This window comes from Pteropus alecto, unplaced genomic scaffold (assembly GCF_000325575.1).
Source record: "Pteropus alecto unplaced genomic scaffold, ASM32557v1 scaffold160, whole genome shotgun sequence".
Taxonomy (NCBI): domain Eukaryota; kingdom Metazoa; phylum Chordata; class Mammalia; order Chiroptera; family Pteropodidae; genus Pteropus; species Pteropus alecto.
Window position 1 is genome coordinate 572,703 of NW_006429864.1, and position 21,293 is coordinate 593,995.

Below are 21,293 nucleotides of genomic sequence, written 5' to 3' on the forward strand. Positions count from 1 at the left end.
AAGCAGCTTAAATAGAAGTCCATTTTTCCCTCACATAATAATCTATTGTCCCATGGGGGGCAGAATCACCAGTGGGGGAGACTGCTGAACTAGGGAGAACTTCTGACCAAGCTGTGGTTTAATCCCTAAGAGCAACATAAACATTACAGCCAAGTTATGAATCTGGCGTCTGACAGCTCTGGCTTCAAAAACCTGGCTCTGCCACTTCCTAGGTGTGTGGCTCTGGACAAGGGACTGAATCTGTCCATGCCTCGGTTTCCCTTTCTGTGAAGTGGGGGCCCATTACAGGACACCATGGCTGAGCACTCAGACACAGGAGCTGATGTCATCACTTTTGTCTTTTGGGGGCTGCAGGCATCACCGCCATGGCGTGGAGCCTGGAAGAGAAGCTGCTGGTAGTCGGCACCCAGGATGGCATCTTGGCTGTGTGGGACATGGAGGAGAAGCAGGTGATTCACATCCTAACTGGACACACAGGTGAGGCTTGGGAAGTGGGCTTTATGATCACCTTCTTTCTGGCGTTCCATGTCAATCAGTCAGTCCCCAGAGCCTCTTCACCACCAATTCACTTCTCTATATCAAAACTCTGGCTTTGTTTTTGCATCAGTTAGTTATCGCCATGTAACAAAACACCCCAAAACCTAGCAGCTTCGAACAAAAGCTGTTTATTTAGCTCACCTTCTGTGGGTTGGCAATTCAGGTTGGACTGAGCTGGGCAGCTTTTCTGGGCTCGCTCATGCATCTACGGCCAATTAGTGGGGCATCTGGGATCTGGCTGGTCCAGGATGTTTTTAACTGAGACAACTCAGCTCTGCTCCATGTGGTCTCCCATACTCCAGCAGGCTAGTTGGGGAAGAGGCAGGGTCTCTAGAGGGAAAGCAGAAATGCACGAGGTCTCTTAAAGCCTGAAACTATCCTTGAAACTGGCACCCTGTCAAGTTCTGTTGGCCAAAGGAAGTGACAAGAACAGTCTAGAATCAGCCAGCAGGGAAATAGGCTTCATCCCCTGGTGGGAGGAGCAGAGTCACACCGCAAAAGGTGTAGATCAGGGAGGGCGAAGAGTTGTGGTCATTTATGCAATTTGTCTAGCACAGTAAAGTTTTCATTCCAACATAATCTCATTGACACTATGGTCTATTTGTTGGATCAATTATTGAGAGTCTACTGTGGACCAGGCCCTGTGCTAGAGGCAGAAGAGAGACAGATCAGGGCCAAGACTAGGGTGAGGGGAACAAAGCGCACACTGTAGGTACGAAATTTAAAGGGGCACCCCCAAAGTTAAAAACAAAATTCAGTCATCAAGATAAATAATATTTCAACACGATGTTTTAAAACATTGAAATTAATGCAAAAATATCCACAATAAATAAATATCAATCTGCCTTAAATAAAGACAGGATCAGCAATAGTGCCGTGGCGAGACATATTAGAACCAGAGGCAAAAGAGAACTTGGTGATTTGGTGCCTCCTTAAATTCTGCATGTGAGGAGAGTGCCTCACTTACCTCATTCTAATGCTGGCCGGAGTCACACTCATGTATTTGGGAAGGTGAGCAGGTACAGATTATAATAAGTATAATGAGGTCAACAGGGCGTCATGAGCTACACTAACCAAAGTGACCAACGTAGGGCATTAGGGAAGGCATTCTCCTGATCAGGGACATTTCGGCCAAGACACAAAGGGTATGAAGGAAGAGATGTACAAAGGGCGGGGGTGTGGGAAGAGCATCGAGGCATGGGACACAGCTAGCACAAAAGCCCTGAGAGGGGCGAAGAAGCTGGCACACTTACAGAACAGCAAAGGAGCCATGAGGCTGGAGCTTGGGACATCATATCAAATGAAAGAAGCCAGACACCAAAGGCCACATGGTGTATGATTCCATCTATATGACATGTCCAGAGCAGGCAAATCCACGGAGACAGAAAACAGATTGGCGATTGCCCGGGGCTAGGGGAGGGGAATGGGGAGTGACTACTCATGGGGACAGGGCCTCCCTTCAAAGTGATGGAATGTTCTGCGATCAGAGGTGATGTTCACACGACATTGTGAATGTGCTGGTTGTCACTGAATTAGACACTTTAAAATGGCTAAAATGATAAGGAGAGGAAAGGGAGAGAATGACAGCTTTGCGAGGTTATGAAAGTGTTCTAAACTTAGCCTGTGGGGATGGTCGCACAATTCTACGAACACACAGAAACCAATGACTATTATATCATTGCTACCTAAGTATATACATCATTTATGTATTTTTCTCAACATTTTGCTACAAACATTTGTTTTTGTTAAATCTTTTAAAATCAAATTCGTTGAGGTGAAATTTGCATACCATAAAATTCACCTGTTTTAAATGTACGATTCAATGATTTTTAGTAAATTTACTGAGTTGTGCAGCCATCACCACAATCCTGGAACTTTTAATCACCCCTAGAAGATCCCTTCCGCCCGCTTTGCAGTCCATCTTCACTATGCCCACTCCATCCCCATGGCAACCACTGATGTGCTTTCTAAGTCTATAGATTTGCTTTCTGGACATTTCATACAAACAGAATTGCACACTCTATGACCTTTTGCATCTGGCTTCCTTCACTCAGCATAATGTATTTGAAGTTTATTCGTATTGCTGCGGGTATTGATAGTTTGTTCCTTTGCATTGCTGAGTCATGTTCCATTATTAGATGGAAGGACCAGCATTTGTGTATCCATTCATCAGTTTAAGGCCATTTACCCTGTTTCCAATTTGGGGCTATGATGAGTAATGCTGCTATGATCCATCTAATTTTCATATTTATAATGTTTAAATGCAGCAAAAGTATTTCATTCTTCTCAACAGATCATGTTCCAGAATTAAATAAACGATTTTTTAAATCTTTTATATTTAAGCTATTTCTAATTATCTGCTATTAGGAGAACTCTGGGATGAATCTCTTATTATTCTCATCAATATTTTTTTTTCATTCTGTTGACTATTTCCTCCTAAATTGGAGGGTCTGCACATTTCTCTGGGTTGTGACGTGTCATCTTATTGCTTTCTAAACGGGCTGTATATGCAACACTCCCAACCCCAACACTCCCAGCACTAGTTGTTTTCATTTTACTCTTTTTCTCCCTGGGGGGTGGGAGTGGGGCGGTACCAACAGTGTCTGTCAAATAAGGCTCCATTTGTTTTGTTATCACCAGGATGCCTATTTTCCTGTTGGTCCATTCAGTATTTGTATTGTGTGTGTGTGTGTGAGCTGTCAGTCCAAGACCTGTGCCCATTTACCAATGGTGATTTTTTTTTTAATGATGATTTATTTTTTTAAGTCATCAAACTCTTATTATTTATAATCAGAAAGACTCAGTAATCAATTCATTGAAAAACTGAAAACATAATAGACATATTATAATATGGAAAGTGAACGTTTCTGATCACAAGGTAGTGTACTGTAGGTGGTTTGTGCTGGCTTATGAGAGTCGACTGTGAAGTTTTCAGGACTGCTGTGAGGTGGTCGTCAAACATAGCCATTATTAAACACTACATTATAGAAACTTACATACAAAACAGAATTGCACACTCTATGACCTTTTGCATCTGGCTTCCTTCACTCAGCATAATGTTCAATCAATCAATTATATTAACACAAGGTAATAAATACTCAAAACATGTTGCTTTCTAATTATTTTACCACGCTCAACTATTCCCTATATTCTTGGCCACGTGGTGGAAGTGGTATGCTACCGAGCATCTCTTCCCGGTGCCACGTTCAACGGCATCATGTTAGTGGCTTGAAATCAGCCACAGTGGGAATATTTACACCATAGAAATTGGCAAACATCACAAATCAGAGCTCTCTCAGCACCTTATAGAACCAATTGTTAAACACTCGCCAGCTTATTGTTGTTGTTCTAATCCCTTCCCCGGGAGGTGTTTGGTTTTATAGTCTTGTGCCAGTTAATGACAGGGATCTGTTCTGAGAAGTGCCTCATTAGGCAATTTATTCCTTGTGCGAACGTAAAGGAGTATACTAACACAAACTAGGTGGTCTAGTCTACTACACACCTAGCCTCTATAGTGCAACCCATCGCTCCTAGGCTACAAGCCTGCATAGCACGTTATTATACAGAATACTGTAGGTGATTATAACACAGTGTTCTACTTTTATATAACTGGCAGTGCAGTAGGTTTGTTTACACCAGTATCATCACAAACACATGAGTAATGCGTTGCATTACAATGGCTACAGTGTCACTAGGAGATAGAAATTTTTCAGTTCCATTATAATCTTATGAGACTACCATTGTATATGTAGCCTGTAATTGACCAAGATGTCATTATATGGCACTTAACTGTGCATATATATGTGTATATGTATATGTATACATATATACATGGTTATATAGTCACATAAGCTTTTGCAACCTGGTTTTTTTTCAGTTAACATTACATATTTTGCCTCTTTCCTTATCACGTATATATCTTTAATTCATTTTAAGAGTAATATAATATTCTCTGTATGTGGATATGTTGTAAAGCATTACTATTTATAAAAATTTTGCTTGAAAATACCGAAATTGCAACAAATAAAAATCACTCACTATCTTGATGGCATTTGAATTATAAAGAAATAAAACTCACTTCTTTTTGTCTCTCCCCTTTTCAGTCTCTCCCCTGGAAGTGATCAATGTTCACAGTTTGGTTTATGCCAATAGCAAACTTTCTCTAGGCTTATACATATATTGCTCTATATAGGCTCATGTACTTTGAGTTTTAGTGAAAAATCAGATCATGCTATTTTACATACTGGGCTGCAACTTGCTTTTGTCACAATATATTATAACAATATTTTGTAGTAGTTGAGAGCTTGGGCTCTGAGCTCAATTCTTGCCTTCATAGTTTGTGGCTTTGGATAAATTACTGTGTTCTGCTGAGCCTCAGTTTCCACATCTGTATAATGGGATACTAATTGTATCTCACAGAGTCGTTATGAGGACTAAAGGAGTTTAATGCCTGTAAACCACTTACAACTATGCTTGGCACATAGAAAGCACTCAGTAAGTATTGGCTGTTATAATAATTACGATTATCATGGTCAGGTCATCGTATATATGCATCCATCATATAATTTTTAATGTCTGCCTAACATTCTTTATTTGGATGTAGCATATTATATAAACAACTCCCTTTTCATAGACAGGTTGTTTGCAATTTTCCTTTTACACAAACAATACTGCAATTAAAGTCCTTCCACACCTTCACACACTTAGGCTATTATTTCTGTGAGAAAGCATTCTTAGAAGTGGGATTTCTGAGTCAAATGCACACTTTTCCTTTCTTCTTCTTTTTCTTAGCTTTTTATTTTGAAATAATTATGTAGACTCACAAAAAGTCACTGAAATAGTTCAGAGTCCCTGTGCACCCTTATTCACTTTTCCTGGGTGACAACATGTTACACAATTATAGTACATTATCAAAACCAAGAGACCATACATTTTAACTTTTAATAAATGGTACCAAATTACCCTCTTACAAATTTATGTCAACTTAAACTCCCAATAGCAAGATAGGAGAGTAATTTATTTCCTATATCTTTGCCAGCACTTCAGCAAGCAATCTATAAAACCTTTGCCAATATGATGGGTAAAACAGTATTGGTATTTCATCTCGCATTTTTGTGATGACTAATGAGGTCGAGCACCATTTTCTAATGCTTATTGTCTACTGTACTATTTGTTAATTTCCTGTTTATACTCTTTGTCCAGTTTTTAAGTTATTTGCATTTTTTATTTGAATGTTTTATTTATCAAGGAAAGTCTCCATGTATCTGTCATATACTGCAAATATTTTCTCCCTGTCATATGCCTTTCAGTTCCATTTTACCCTCTTCAAGTTTTACATTTTTATTTAATCCAATTGTTCAGTTTTTCCTTTTTATGTCTTCCAAATTTCATGTTTTGCTTAGAAAATATCTCTCCAAGATTATACGATCTTCTATAATTTTACCTTGCTTATCTTACATTCACTGGGCGATGCTGAAATCTTGTTAATTTCAATAATCCCTGTGTTTCACAGATGTAACATTAGGGCAGTTGATTTAATCTCAACCAGTTGTTACACCCTGACTTTAGCTTTGCCACATTCCATTATTTGTATTTTGGTTATGTTCGAACCTATCCATTTTTTTCATTGGTAAACCAGAGAATTTCCAAGCCAACAGGTGTTTTGGTAGTTGGAAGATCAAAATGTTCCCAGCTAATATACTCTCCTCCCCCCTCCCCGCCTCCCCTCTCCCCACCTGCTGCAGGAGAGGTGAAGTGTGTGAAAGTATTTGCCCAAGGGACACTCGCCATCTCTGCCTCCAAGGACCACACGCTGCGCTTGTGGAACTTACTCTCTGGCCAGGAGAAATTCACCATTTGGGACGCAGGCTCAAAAGATCCCACTGAACCTCAGATCTGGAGCCTTCATGTTGACGAAGCAAAGAAGGTCGTGTATTCAGCATCTAGATCAAAGGTAACAAAAGTGGCTAATACAAATTTGGTCACATGTGGCTTGCATCTTCCATTATGTTTTTATTAGGCAGTACAGGCTTAAATATTAGAAAAGTGTTGGTTGATTTAAAAACTGATTATAGAAATCATCTTCATTATCAGCAAAAGTTTAGAAAAGAAAGTAAAGATATAATAAGTAATAATAGATAATCCCAAAGATAACCATTGTTAACATTTACATGATTTTGTGATGTGCGTGTGTAAAATGAAATTGGGATAAAACTATATATGCAGTTTTATAAAGCTATTTTCATTTGTCCATAACTTTAAATATTCTTCAAAAACAGCATGCTTAGTGATTTCATAAGATTTTATTGCATGACTCCACTATAGCTTATTTAACTTTAAATTCCTTATTGTTGAACACAGACGTTGTGTCCAGTTCTTTGCAATTTCAAATAACTGAGATAAATTTTCTTATGCATGTATCTTTGTGTGTATCTCTCCTTATTCCTTTATTATGAACTGCAGAAGTGGAATTAATGGGATAATGTTTACTATTTAAATGGTCACTGTTGATAAAAAATATACTTTTGGTGTATGTGTGTGAGTTTAAACAGGAAACCTGTTTAAATCAATAATTACTTGTAATGGACATAGATGTTGATGCATATAGTATGGCTGGCTTTTTCTCTATTTTTTAAAACTTCTTATTTTGGAGCAATTTTAGATTTATGCAAAAGTTATAAAGATATTATAAAGAGTTCCCATGTGCTTTTGATCCAGCCTTATCGAATGTCAACATCTTACATAACTACATTTGTCAAAACTAAGACATTAATACTGATTATTTCTATCAATCTAACTCCAGACTTTATTTGGATTTCATTAATTTTTCTACAAATGTCCTCTTGCTATTCCAGGATACCTCTCCCCATGCCTTTTTATTTTCGAACAGATAGAGTATTGAAAATAAAATGAGTGGACTATAAAAAAAGAACAGGTCTTGTGTTCGACTCTGGAGAACAAGCAGCCTAGGTCTCCCGCTGAGTTTTCTCTTCCTTTTCATCCTCTCATTAGGTCAGCGCTTGGAATCTGGAAACTGCCGAGCTGGTTTTCCGTATCCCGGGAGATGCCTCCGACCCTTGGATGTGTATGGCAGCATTGGCTTCCTGGGCCACGCTGCTGACGGTGTCCAAGGGTGGTGTGGTCACTCTGTGGAGCTCAGCCACAGGAAAAGCGCAGGGGAAGCAACACTTGTCCAGCATCAAAGAAGAAACTCCTACCTGTGCGGTCTCAGTCCAGAAACCAGGAAAGATGGTTATTGGGTTCAGCAAGGGTTCCATGTCTTTGGTAAGCAGCTTTATTAAATACGATGCCAGCATTCACTCAGGTCCAAAGTGCTCAGATGTCCTAAAGTTGGGAGAAAATAGCTCACCTTTGATCTTTTAATAAATGACATTTGGCTTCCTAATTCTAGGGATTCACTATTCAGGACAGTTCAAGAAACATCAATTGGTGTCTCCCGGGGGGTGGCTAATGTGGGCAATGGTCGGCTCTCAGTCCTGTTGGGGATACTCTGGGAGATAGTATAAGAACCGTATCAGAGCTCTCCCCACCGAGAAGCCAGGAGCTGGGGCACTATCCGCCAGCTCTATCAGTGTTTGGGTGAGGGCTGCTCCCAGGAGCATTAACACAGGGGCCAAGGGTGCTGGCAGGATGGGGACAGGAGAGACTGAGCTCCATTTGCCCACATTAGTAACTAGCTTGATGAGCCACCTTCATTGGCTGCCTTCCCTTTCCAGTCTCAATTCTCTACTCTCTACCAGTGTTTCCTGGGGTCAATTCCCAAATAAACTACTTGCACATAAATACTATTCTCAGTGTCTGCTTCTGGGACAACCCAAACCAGATTCCCACTGGAAAGTAACCTCTACCACCCCCCTAAAAGCTGGTGGTCAGGCTATAAAAAAAAGAGAGAACTATCCCATGATTTGGAAAACTGATGGAGGGGGTTGAGAAATAGGGGGTCTGTAGAATCTTATCAGTGCTCAGACCCCAGCCCTGCTGGAGAGAAAGTCTTGATATCACCCTCAAAACATTTGGGACTGTGGTCAATACATGTAACTAAAAATGCAATCAAGTCCAGACTGAGCCGATGTACAGATTAGATTGATTCAGGCCCCTCCATACTAAAAGCCCAACCAAAAAAGCACATCCTTTTCTCAGGGTAAATATTATTTACTTTAGGCTCTACTGTCCTTTTATGTACAATACCCATTATAATTCAAAAATTATTACAAGCAAGAAAATGGGACTATAATTAAGAGCAAACTGGAACCATAATCAAGAGCAAAAATAATTAATAGAAGCTGACACGTAACTGACTCGGATGTTTAAATGATCGGATAAAGAACTTTAAAATATGTATGATAAATAATGGAAAAGGTGAATAACATGTGTGAACAGATGGGGAATTTCGAAAACTTTAAATCAAAACTAGAAAAAAAGACCAATTGGGAATTCAAAAAATAAAAAAGACTGTCAGAAATGAAGAACGTATACTGGCTTAATAGCAGACTAGTCACAGCAGAGAAATACCAGTGAATTAAAGCCAAGTTAATGGAAATTATCCATCATAAGTGTAAAGAAAAAAACAAGGAGGAAATGAATGGAGCATCTGAGACTTGAGAAACAATGCCAAATGTCTAAAGGACAATTAGAGTCTCTGCAGTAAAGGAGAGAATGCGAGTGCTGCAAAAGAAATATTTGAAGAGATAATGGTTGAGCATTTTCCAAAATTTATATAAGACATCAGGTCAAAGACCCAACAACTCCACCCACTAGATACGAAGTGTCCTCCCAATGTTAACCACCTAAAATGTCTCAATGGACATTGCCCAATGTCCTTTGGGGAGGCAAAATCGCACCCCAGTTGAGAACCACTGCCCCAAACACATTAAGAGAAAAAGCAACTTGCAAACAATATCTATGATGGATTGTACAACAGAAGATGCTCCTGTAAACGTTTATCTATGCAAACGGATGCTCACCAAATGTAGACAAAGGTTCTTCTGAGGAGAAGGAAGGATAACAGAAAAGGTGCAAAGAAGTTTATGGTGTACACTTTTTTAAAAAATGGTATTTTTTAAAAATCTTATACAGTATTATTGATTAATCTGTTTAAGTTTTTTAAAGAATCACGTTTAAAAATATAGCAACATCCATGAAGAAATTCACTTTCTCCTATGCCTGCTAAATAAATGTTGAACAAATATTTTTTAAATATTGGCTTGAATTGGTGCAAAGGGCTCACTTTCCTGGGCTGCCACACGTCCCCCCGCCCTCTGAAATAATGAACATAAAGCTTTTGGCACACGGTCTTGTGACAGTCAGGGCCTCAAAACTCACTAGCTGGATTGAGGCTTCAGAATCAGGATTAATGAATGAATTTTCCTCTTAGACTTGGATAAAATTGGTTCATTTCTTCAACTCAGAAATAGGAAGAATGGTGCTGCCTTCCTCTGGCTCCAACCTATGTTTTCATCTTATTTGAGATCTCCAGACCTCTTCTGGGGGCTGGAATGTTCTCTGGGTCCCTGAGTTGGTGACAGCAACAACAGTAGTAATAATACCTGCCCCTTTGGGAGGGCTGACTATGTGCCTGGTGGGGGTGGTGGTGGGGCGGGGATAATTCTAACACACTTTTTAGCCCGTGATAGTCCTGTGAGGCGGTCCTGGTATCATTACCCATTTAACAGATGAGAAAACCGAGGCACCCAGGGATAAAGAGATTTGCTTAGGATCACGTCGCTGGTGAGTGGCAAAGCCCTGCTTCGGATCCAAACTCTTGACCCTGAACCCTTACTGTTGTGGAAATGCTCGATGGGCATCTTTGACTTTGCACAGGTTTCTTCCAAAGGAGACAGCCTGCTGGAGAAGCTTCCGGAAGCTGTGGGGTTCTTGGTGGTCTCTGAAGATGAATCCCTTCTGGCCGCAGGTAGCGTTTAATTTCACTCACTGGGGAGTGCTGAGGAGACAGCTCCGGATTTGTTTGGAAGTGGAGCGGGGCTTGGGGAAAGGGAGGAGTCCTAGACCAGCATCCAGCAAACTTTTTCCACAAAGGGCCACATTCTGCCACAACTATTGAACTCTGCCCTTATAATACGAAAGCCACTCAGACAGTATTTCAAGGGGGTGTGGCAGTGTACTAATAAAACTTTCTTTATGGATGCTGAAGTTTGAATTTCATATTTTCATGTGTCATGAAATAGTTATTTTGAGTTTTTCTAACCATTAAAAAATGTAAAAACTATTCTTAGCTTGTGGGCCATACTAAAATAGGTGGCTGGCTAGTTTTGGCCCACAGGCTGTGGTTTGCCAATCCCTGTTCTGGACAAATCTCCTAACCTTTCTGGGCTTCTGGTTCATTATATTTGAAATGGGAGTGATTATCTCCGCTGGATAGTCACAGGGATGGGGGGGGAGTCCTGGTGGTCTCTGAAGATGAGTCCCTTCTGGGTGAGAGGGTGGGGTTCCTAACGGGCAAGCCAGCCCCTACAATCCCTGCTTTTATGGACTTCCAGGCTACCAAGAAAGATGGAAAAGTAGGGTAGGCACAAGAAAGACAAGAATCAGAGGCCATGGGAGCATGTGACAGGGTTCTCTTATTTAGTCTGAAGCAGTCAGGAAAAGCTTCCTAGTGAAGGTGACCAACAGATGCTCCACAGCCTGATTTTTTTTTTTATGGGCTATTTTTTTCAGATCAGTTTTAGGTTCACAGCCAAATTGAGTGGAAAGTACAGGGATTTCCCATACACCCCCTGCTCCCACACATGCATAGCCTCCCCCATTATCAACATCTCCCACTAGATTGGTAAGTATTTCTAATCAATGATCCTTCCTTGACACATCATCATCGCCCAAAGTCCACGGTTTATATTAGGTTTCACTCTTGGCATTGCATATTCTATGGGTTTGGACAAATGTGTAATGACAGGTATCCATCATTACAGTCTCAGACAGAGAATTTTTACTGTCCTAAAATCAGCCTGATGTTTGCAAAACCATTTCCAGGGGTCAAAGACACTCTAGACAAGTGCTGTCCAATAATGCAAAACACAAATATGAGCCACATTAAAACTGTGAATATTCTCATGACCCGACTTTAAAAGGTAAAAAGAAACAGGTAGCATTAAGTTAATAATATATCTTATTTAACCCCTTACATCTAAACTTCAACATAAAATCAATATAAAAATTATTAGTGGTATATTTCACATTATTTTTTAAATTCTTGTGTGAGGTTCTTGAAATCTGGTGGGTCCTGTATATTTATAGCTCATTCTGATTCAGATCAGCCACAGTAATAGCCACGTGTGGCTTGTGATGACCTGATTGGAGAATGTAGAGCTGGTAGATAAATGCTTATCTTCCAAGATTGACTGATGGATGATGGATTGATATATATACTCTTTATCCTGTTTCCAAAAGAATTTCAGGTAGCTTAAGTATATGCAAAATATAGCATGGAAAATGGTACAAAAGAAGAAAGAAAAACAAGGGTAGGGATGCAAAATAGAATCAGAACCAAGGCCCCAGGCATTGAGGATCTCGGTGACCTAGAAACTTGTTACAGTTGGGTTTCAGGTGTGGCCTTTTCCAACAGCCAATGAGAAGAAGGAGCCTGGACAGTTTCCCAATCCACAACGCAGGGAACCAGCCTGTTGTTTGGGAGATGCAGTCCTTATTTGCCCACCTTCCTGCTAGGGGTCCTCTCAACATGACATTCACCCAGAACATGTTTGGAACGCAAGTGAGCAGGTCCCCTTGGATAGGGTTGCCAGGTAAAACACAGAATGGGCGGTCAAATTTCAGATAAACGAGTCAAGTTTTTAGTATAAGTATATCCCACCCAATATTTGGGCTATACTTATACTAATAAAAATTTACATCATTCATCTGAAATTCAAATTTAGCTGGATGTGTTGTTGTTGTTATTGTTGTTGTTGTTGCTATTTTGCTAAATCTGGCAACCTCTTCTCTCTCTCATGTTCCCCTCCTTCACTCTGCTCCAGCAACACTGGCCTGCGTGCTGCCCCTCAGACACACCTCCTGGTTGTCCCATACGGTTCCTACCCTTCCAGTGTCTGTCACCTCCTCATCCCTCTAAAGTCAGCTCTCATGTCCTGGGGCTGCCATAACAAACTCCCACACAAATGAGGCGGTTTAAAGCAACAGAAATTTCTTCTCTCACAGTTCTAGAGGCCAGGAGTCTGAGGTCGGAGGGTTGGCAGGCCTGGCTCCCTCCACAGGCTCTAGAGGAGAATCCTTCTTTGCCTCTTTTGGCTTCTGCCTTGTGACTCCTTGACTTGTGGCCACATCTCTCCAGTCTCTGCCTCCATCTTTACATTGCCTTCCCTGCCATGTGTGTCTCTGTGCCTTTTTCTCTCGGTCTGCAGTCCCCTAACTTGATTGCCTTTATCACAAATTATAACCATTTTATTTTCCTTCCTCCCTTCCTCTCTCCCCCATCCCTTCCCTCCCTCCAGTTTCTTTCCTCCTTCTTCTCTCCTGTCTTCCCTTCCTCTTTTCCTCTTTTCCCTCTTTCTTTCCTTCCTTCCATCTTCGAAGCGTGTTTACTGTGTCCAGCTCTGCGCTAGGTTCTGAGATACCGTGAGTAGCCCAAATTTGCAGTCCCAGTGCTCTGAAAACTCATAGTCTTGTGATAATAAATAACACTACTATTCTTCTGTGAGATTATTGATCACTGTCATCACCCCTCCCCAACTGTAGGCTCTGTGCAGAGGGGGGCCATGTCTGTCTTGCTTACTACTTTATTTCTTGCACTAGCACATAGTAGGTACTCAAAAAAAATCTCTGTTGGCTGAACTGATTTACTCTCAAGGTCCTCCAGGAATGAAAGGAGTAACCCAGGTCCCTGCTGTTTCAGGCTTTGGCAGATCTGTGCGGATATTCTTGGCCGACTCACAGGGGTTTCATCACTTCATGGCCACCGATCTTGAACATGAGGACATAGTGGAGACGGCTGTTTTTGGTCCTGAGAACAATCTGATTGTCACTGGGTCCCGAGATACACTCATTCAGGTGAGGGGGAGACCCAGGGCCTGTCACCTCGCCTATGCCTCTGGAATCAAAAGTATGGTTTTTTAGGGATCTTTGGACTTCGAAATACAGAAAAACACAGAAACTGGTGCAGGCAAAACCAGCAGGTCATTGGGAGCATATGAGGGAGTTTTCTGGGATCCAGCGACAGACCTGGGGGGAATTATCAAAATATTCGATGAAGGAGATGGCATTCCCACTGAATTTGATGGACTAGGCAGATTTTGACCTTCCGAGTGGAGCAAGATCAGAGGAGAAGGGAGAAAAATTCCCATTAAGCTCAAAGTTCTCAAGGCTGGTGAGAAAGGCAGGTGACTGAGTAGTGTTTCTCCAATGGTCTGGTCTCAGCACATCTTTACGGTCTTAAAGATTATTGAAGACTCCTCGAGCGCTTTCATTTATGTGGGTTATATCAATTTGATTTTTAAATTTTTAACGAGTGATTTATTTTGGATTAATTTTAGAATTTACAGAATTGCCAAGAGAGTCCCCAATGTTCACATCTCATATTACCCTGAGCCCTTTGTCAAAACCAAGAAATTAACACTGAGACAATACTCTTAACTGATCTGTAGATTTTGATCTGATTTTTACCAGCTTTCCCACAAATGTCCTTCTTTGTGATTCTAGGATCCATTCCAGATCCCACATTGCATTTAGTATCTATTGATAATTATCATATTAAAAGTTAAAAATGAGGAAATCCAAAAATACTTATCCATTAATTCATCAACATGACATGTCAACATAATAAGATACTTTTATGAAAATAACTCTATTTCCTGAAACAAACCAAAAAAACTCATGAGAAGATTATCATTGGTTCACATTTTGGCAAATCTCTTTCAAGTCTGGCTTAATTGAAGACAATTAATTGGACACCCCTGTGTGATTCTGCATTCTCTTATCTGTTGTAGTTTCGCATGTCCCATAACTTCTGAAAAACTCCACTGTTCGCTTGTGAGAGGAAGAGAGTGAAAAAGGCAAATAACATCTTAGAATTATTATGAAAATAGTTTTGCTTTTACAGAAAATATGGGGGTTCCCTCCAGGGGTTCCCCAGAACACACTTTGAGAACTCCCATGATCATAGTCTGATGAGATGTGGGGAAGTGTGAGAAGGTGGAGAGATGTGAAGGCCCTTGAACCTCAGCCTAAGGATTCACCTTAGATGGACAGATAGACTTAAGTATATTTCCAAACAACGGCAGCGTGAGGAAAAAGTCAGCTCTGTCCCTCTGGTCTCTATCCTCAGATATGGAGTCTATCCGAGCAAGGGACCCTGCTGGACATCCTGGAAGGTGTTGGGGCCCCCGTGAGCCTGCTGGCCCGGGGTGGAGCCTTGGTAGCATCTGCTTCCCAGCAGTCCTCATCTTTTAAAGTCTGGGATCTCACTTATGCTCAGAAGCCACGGGCCTCTGCCCCATTTCTGGACCGCACCGGCCTCACAGCTGTGTCACACAACGGAAGCTACGTTTACTTCCCCAAAATTGGGGACAAAAACAAAGTCACTGTTTGGGACTTGGCAGAAGGTTTGTATGAGATAAGCATGGTTGTTTGTGTGGGAGAGCAAGCATTGAAGCCCCTGTCTTGGTCTACTCAAGCTGCGTCACTTCGGGGGATTAAACAACATAATTTATTTCTCACAGTTCTCATAGGAGGCTGGGAGTCCAAGATCAAGATGCCAGCAGATCTGGTATCTAGTGAGGGTTCTCTTCATGGCTTGCAGATAGCTATCTTCTCATTGTATCCTCACATGGCAGAAAGCAGAGAGAGAGCAAGCTCTCACGTCTCCTCTTACAAGGGCACTCATCCCATTCTGAGGGCTCCAACTCCACGACCTAATCATCTCCCAGTGGCCCCACCACCAAATACCATCACATTAGGAGTTAGGATTTCGACATATGAATTTGAAGGGGACACAAATATTCAGTCCATATCACTCCCATAATTCCAGTCAAGTTGGAAATGGCTAATAGAAAACAGGATTTGATTTTATAAATTTCTAGCATAAGGCAATTGAATATTGGTTGTCAGTCTATTTCAGTTCAGGTTGCCCAGAAGCATGTGATGGGGAAACTTGCACAGGTGGTACATAGAGGGACAGCTCCCAGGAGGAGCCTGAGAAGGAGCAAGGAAGCAGGCTGGGGCTGGGGAAGGACCAAGCAAAGAAGTGGGCTCGGCCTGATCCCATGGGGAGCTCCAGACCATAAATTGCACCTCAGTGTTGTCCCATCTCTAGACAAGGCAGTCATTGGCTTGGTGACATCCTTGGATGGGGCCGGGCACAGCCCCTGGGCATTTCCAGAGGAGGGTTCTCTTCATCCGAGGGCAGTGGGCAGCCTTGGGGTGGGTGAACTGGCCAGTAAAGGGGGTCTGGGCATGTCACCAACAGTATCTGCTACAATCCCCACTGGGCAAATGGATATATAGAAATTCCTTGTTTATGGTAAAATAATAAGAGAAAATAAATTCACTCTCAAGTCCATACATTCGTGGATTTGACAGACATTTGTTTAGTGCCAGGCTGTGGAGGGTGAGCAAGACAGATTCTCAGGGTGCTTACCTGCTAGTGGTGGGGGCAAAGCAGACACAAAGAAGCGGAGTATGGGGATGAGATAGCTGTCTGCGAACTCTGGCTCACGGGCCAAATCCAGCCAGGCTTATCTGTTTATATATTGTCTGTGGCTGCTTTTGGGCTACAAAGGAAGGGTTCAATGGTTGCAACAGAAAGCATGGAATCTGCAAGGCAAAAAGTATTTACTCTTCGGCCTTTATGGAAATTTATAAAGGAAATGTTTGGGAAGAGGTCTGAGAGGTCATGTGACGGGAGTGGAAGGTCACTGGAGGCTGTTAGGCAGGAAAGTGAGATGATGCGAGTTTCATTTTTAAAACTTTGCCTAGTTTGGGGGGCAGGAGTGGAAGCAGGGAAACTTGCAGCAGCCGAGTTGAAGATTATGAATAATAAAAGTATTGAAAAAATTGGGAAAACTGTGGAACGAGCATTTCTATGATCCATTCTTGATGCAATCTTCTCCCTGTCATGGCAGGTGAGGAGCAAGATGCCCTGGACACCTCCAATGAGGTCAGATGTCTGGAGGTCGCTGAGCAGGCCAAGCTCCTTTTCACTGGCCTCATTTCCGGCATCGTCCTGGTGTTCCCCCTGAATTCCAGGCAGGATGTCCTGTGCATTCCCCCTCCAGAGGCCCGAAAAGCCATCAATTGCATGGCCCTGAGTAAGGACGAGGAGCACTTGGCCATTGCCTATGACAGCATCGTCCTGGTGCTGGACATCAGCCCCGGGGACCCCTGTCCGGTCATCGATGGGCCAACCTATACCTTCTATACCCAGCTGCCAGAGACCATATCCAGCGTGGCCATTCTGGCCGATTACCGTGTGATCTACGGCATGACCAACGGTGATCTCTTCCTTTATGACTGTGCGAATTCCAAAGTGTTCCCTCTGGAGGCCCACAGGAGCCTGGTCACCTGTGTGGAGGTCAGCCACAAGGAGCAGCTGGCAGTCAGTGGGTCGGAGGAAGCCCTACTCTGTCTCTGGGACCTACAGGCATGCAAGGAGAGATTCGAGATAAGTTACATGGTGCGTGGCCGGCCACACCACATGCATGCTAGGTCCATGTGTTAGAAAACTGATGACAGGTGTCATTTATTAAGTGAATACACAGTGTGCCATCAACCAGGGTCAGGACTATGGTAAGGTAAGTGAGGCACTAGTCTCAGGAGCAGAGTTTAAGGGGGTGCCCCAAAACTCGGCAATCAATCAAGAGAAATATTTTGATGCAATGTTTCAAAAAATCACGACCAATGCAAAAGATCTGCGAAGAACAAAATTATCAACATTTTAAATAAAGACAGGATCAAACCCTGCACTGGCACAGCCCTGCCTCTCTTTCCTCACCCTACTCCTAATTATGTCATTCTTTCAGCCACTAGTTTTAACTGCATAACCTATGCCAGGCCCCTTTCCAGCAGTGAGGAAGCAGCTGTGACCAAGGCAGACACTGAAAGTCTTGCCTCCTGGAGCCACATTCTAGTGGGGGAGACTGTGAGCTCTGGAAGGGCAGGATCTTTTGGGTTTTACTCACTTAGATCGCCCCATCCTTAGGATAGCTCCCTATATATCCTCAGGATTCAATAAATGCTCTTGAAATAAAAATAAAGTAGCAAATATGTGATGGGTTGGGGAGCAACAAAGGCTTTGAAAAAAAGGGGCAAGGTCAAGGGGGTAAAGAGGGGCAAGGGATGCTATTTAAGTTTGGTGGAACAGCATTCTAGACAGAAGGAACAGCAGCCACGAAGACTCTGAGGAGGGAAACTGATAACTCCTTTACATACATTAAGAGTCTGCACTGCCCATCTCATAGAGAGGTATTATAATTTTTGTATCAATATTATTAAGAGCTATGTTATATATTTACGTATTCATATTACATATGCATTATATAAAATATACATGTTAAAATATAATTTTATATTTTAATCCTCACGACAATCATAAGGTTGGTGTTATTATTCTAGTTTTTCAGATGGGAACCAAGGCCATACCTTAGGTTGCAAGGAATAAAAATTGTTAATAAACACAAGGAGATGATCTTGTAACTAAGAGAACAGAGTATGTGTGTTTTCATCTTAAAAGGCCTTTGTTCCACCTGATTTATTTATTTTTATGGAGCCACTATAAGGCTGGGATGTAAGTGATTTTTTTTCTTGTTGAGATGGGAAATGTCACCGCAGCAGTTAAATACACCTAGCTTTCTGTTTTTGTTTTTAAATAAACTCAGTTTTGGAATAATTTTAGATTTACAGATGGTACGAAGGTTCCATCCACCCACCTCTCACCCAGCTTCCCCTGATGTTAATATCTTATGTAATGAGAGTGTGTTTGTCAAAACAAAGAAAATATGGGAACAATATTATTAACTAAACTATAATGACTTCATTGGGATTGTACGTTATTTGACAGATTCTCTTTTTCTGTTCTAGGATCTAATCTAGGATCCCATATTACATTTAGCACAGAGCTTTTAATTAAAGACAAGTATGTCTAATTCTTGCATAACCGAGGTTATTTAAGAATTAAATCCTATAATTCCTATTTTCCAATGCAACATATTGCTAAACCTCTCAACCCAATTTCAGTGAAGGTGTGTTTTGATCCTATGAATATTGATGCCACCTATCTCTCCAGGTTTTCAGTGGATCCATCATCCCCCTTAGGGTGCTTACAAGCCTGGCTTCCTACACACATGCTTTGGGGCTGGTCTCTTGGGTGTCTTTCGGTCTGAAATCAAGATCACATTGTCTTTTTCAACAGAACTCTTTCTGCCGAGGAGTCCAATGTGCTTGCTTTTCCAAGAATGACAAGTATGTATATGCGGGCTTGAAGGATCGCTCCATAATCGTCTTAAGTGTGCTGGACGGTGAGTCATTTTGCTTTGAGGGCAGAGCTAAGCTTAGATCTGGAGAAGGCTCTGCCCTGGGCATTAGAGGGCCTTCTCCAACCTCCTCTAGCTGGTTCCCTCCCAGTCTTCTGCAGGTCAAGGAGACAGGCCCACTTGGAGCTACAGCTCTCCTCTATACCTAAGTTCTAGGTACCTGGAACTCCAAGACACCTTGCCCACTTGGCCTGGGGCCCTCTTTAGGGCCTGTGCAGGCCTCTTCCCCAGGTGCATCCTTATGAAGACAGACTACACCCCTACAGTGCACACCCCTAGGCTCAGGGTGGCCATGGGGTGGTGTACATGGAGTCTGGAGATATGAGCTTGGTGGAGGGTTTATGTGTATTTGTGTGAAGTCCCTAAGGGTGTAGGGTGGAATCGGGTATGGGAAAATAAGGGGGCCAAGCCACAAACAGCTACATTCCAATGTGGAGCTGAGGAGCCTGAGAATTTTCAACCCAAACCTGACCTTCCAGGTGGTTTAGAAGGCACATTTATCAATGTAGGAGGGTAGAGCGTATTTCATTTGGTAGTTTATTAGCTAGATTTGTAACATTTACATATGAGCTTTGATTCATTCTCTTGCCCGTGGTCCCATAAATGTCAGGGGTGACTTGTTTAAGACTAACCACTTTGAAAACCCCACATCTCTTGGTCAATTCCGCATTACACTAAAGGCACACTAACAAGAGTTAACATTTCTTGTTTGCTGGGTGTGCTGGGTACTCTTACCAACCCATTTAATTCTCTCAACAGCCACCCCCATTTTACAGAACAAAAACTGAGGCTCTGCGAAATGGGGTGACTTGTTTGAAGCTGGTATGCCTGGTCCCCATATTACCTTTGTCATCTTCCTACACTGTCTCCTATAAAAAGGGGATCCATATGACACTGTCAGGAAGGTAGAAGACATGAAGAAGCTGAAGTTCAGAGAGGTTAAGGGACTTGCCCAAGATCACAAAGCAAGTAAGAGGCTGAATGAATATCAGGTAGTGCTGAATACATCATAATCGAATATATCGTAATTGAATATATTGTAGTTTAATACAGTACAGCAACGATGCCTAACAAAAAGTCACAGTTGGCTCAGAAACAGAGGTATGTAGATAGTGGCCTTAAAAGCCCATCCTAAGCAGGTTCACAACTTCTCTTCCTACTCCTCCTTCAATGATAATGTTTACTGGACTCATTCTGGGCTAAAAACTGATACTGACATGCATGACATCTTTGAATCTTCAGAATTCCCCTCAGCAGGTACGTATGTTCAGTCATCATTCCCATAATGAAGATGAAGCAAGAGGGACTCCTAGAGTTTAGATATCATACTTGAGCCAGCTGCACGGATTTGACCCCATGCCGCCAACTCTCGAATGCGTGAGATCAGACCTCTGTGGCCCTAGTTTTCTCATTTGTGTGGCCCTGCCCTCTACCTGCTACAGGTACCCTGCTGGCTGTCCAGTTTGTCCATGCCCTGGTGAACAGAATCATCCCAACCGACAATGGCTTCATTGCCCCCACCAGACATGGCTATCTGATCCGCGAACGATTCCAGTGTCCCTCGTCAAGAGCTTCACAGCAAGAACCTCTCAAGAACTTCAGGAAGGCGGTATGGATGATCAAATCAAGGAAGAGAGAAGAACTGGCTGCTGCTGCAGGGGCACTGCAGGATGCGGAATCAAGGAGTGCCCAGGGAAATGAATGCAAATCAAACAAACGCTCACAAGTATGCCTGATAGTGTAGAGCCACCCACAGGGACCTGGAGCTCCATGAGTTAGCTCCATGCAGTCTGGCTGAAGCAAAGAGAATGCATGTGTTGCTGTATATGTGGACCCAGACATTGCTTCTTACCATTTTTCCATTCCTCTTTCCTTTTTCCAACAGTTCAAACTAAAGTCCTGGCCTTGATTCTATTGGTCCCAATTGGTTCATATGCCCATCCTGGAACCAATCTCTGTCTCTGGGAGAATGCAGCACTATGATTGGCCAGCTTGACCCAATGCCTACCTGGGTTGAGGCTGGAGTCAACACCACTTAACTATGTGGACTGAGAATGAGAGAGGCTATTTCTAGGAGGAAAATTGGAGTGCTGGTACCAGGCAAAGTGGGGATGGTGGATGTGACTGACCAAACCACAGAAGTGGACCATAGAGCTTTTCAATTTATAAAGCACCAGGTGTTATGGTCTGATTCTTAACATAACCCATACTTTAGCAGGGCAGGAGTTTCTGCATCCATTTTAC

The 21,293-nt window shown here is 42.3% G+C and overlaps 1 protein-coding gene across 1 annotated transcript in view; it reads left to right on the plus strand.

Moving 5' to 3' along the window:
- The window catches only part of NWD1 (NACHT and WD repeat domain containing 1), a 45,918-nt gene extending 25,125 nt beyond the window's left edge, over positions 1 to 20,793 (plus strand). The window contains exons 10-18 of the mRNA XM_025043718.1: positions 355 to 477; positions 6,282 to 6,490; positions 7,549 to 7,821; positions 10,378 to 10,468; positions 13,421 to 13,575; positions 14,849 to 15,125; positions 16,644 to 17,194; positions 18,929 to 19,034; positions 20,492 to 20,793. Of these exons, the coding sequence (XP_024899486.1) occupies positions 355 to 477; positions 6,282 to 6,490; positions 7,549 to 7,821; positions 10,378 to 10,468; positions 13,421 to 13,575; positions 14,849 to 15,125; positions 16,644 to 17,194; positions 18,929 to 19,034; positions 20,492 to 20,793 (2,087 nt within the window). The remainder of the gene's footprint in view (positions 1 to 354; positions 478 to 6,281; positions 6,491 to 7,548; positions 7,822 to 10,377; positions 10,469 to 13,420; positions 13,576 to 14,848; positions 15,126 to 16,643; positions 17,195 to 18,928; positions 19,035 to 20,491) is intronic.
- Positions 20,794 to 21,293: the final 500 nt, after the last annotated feature.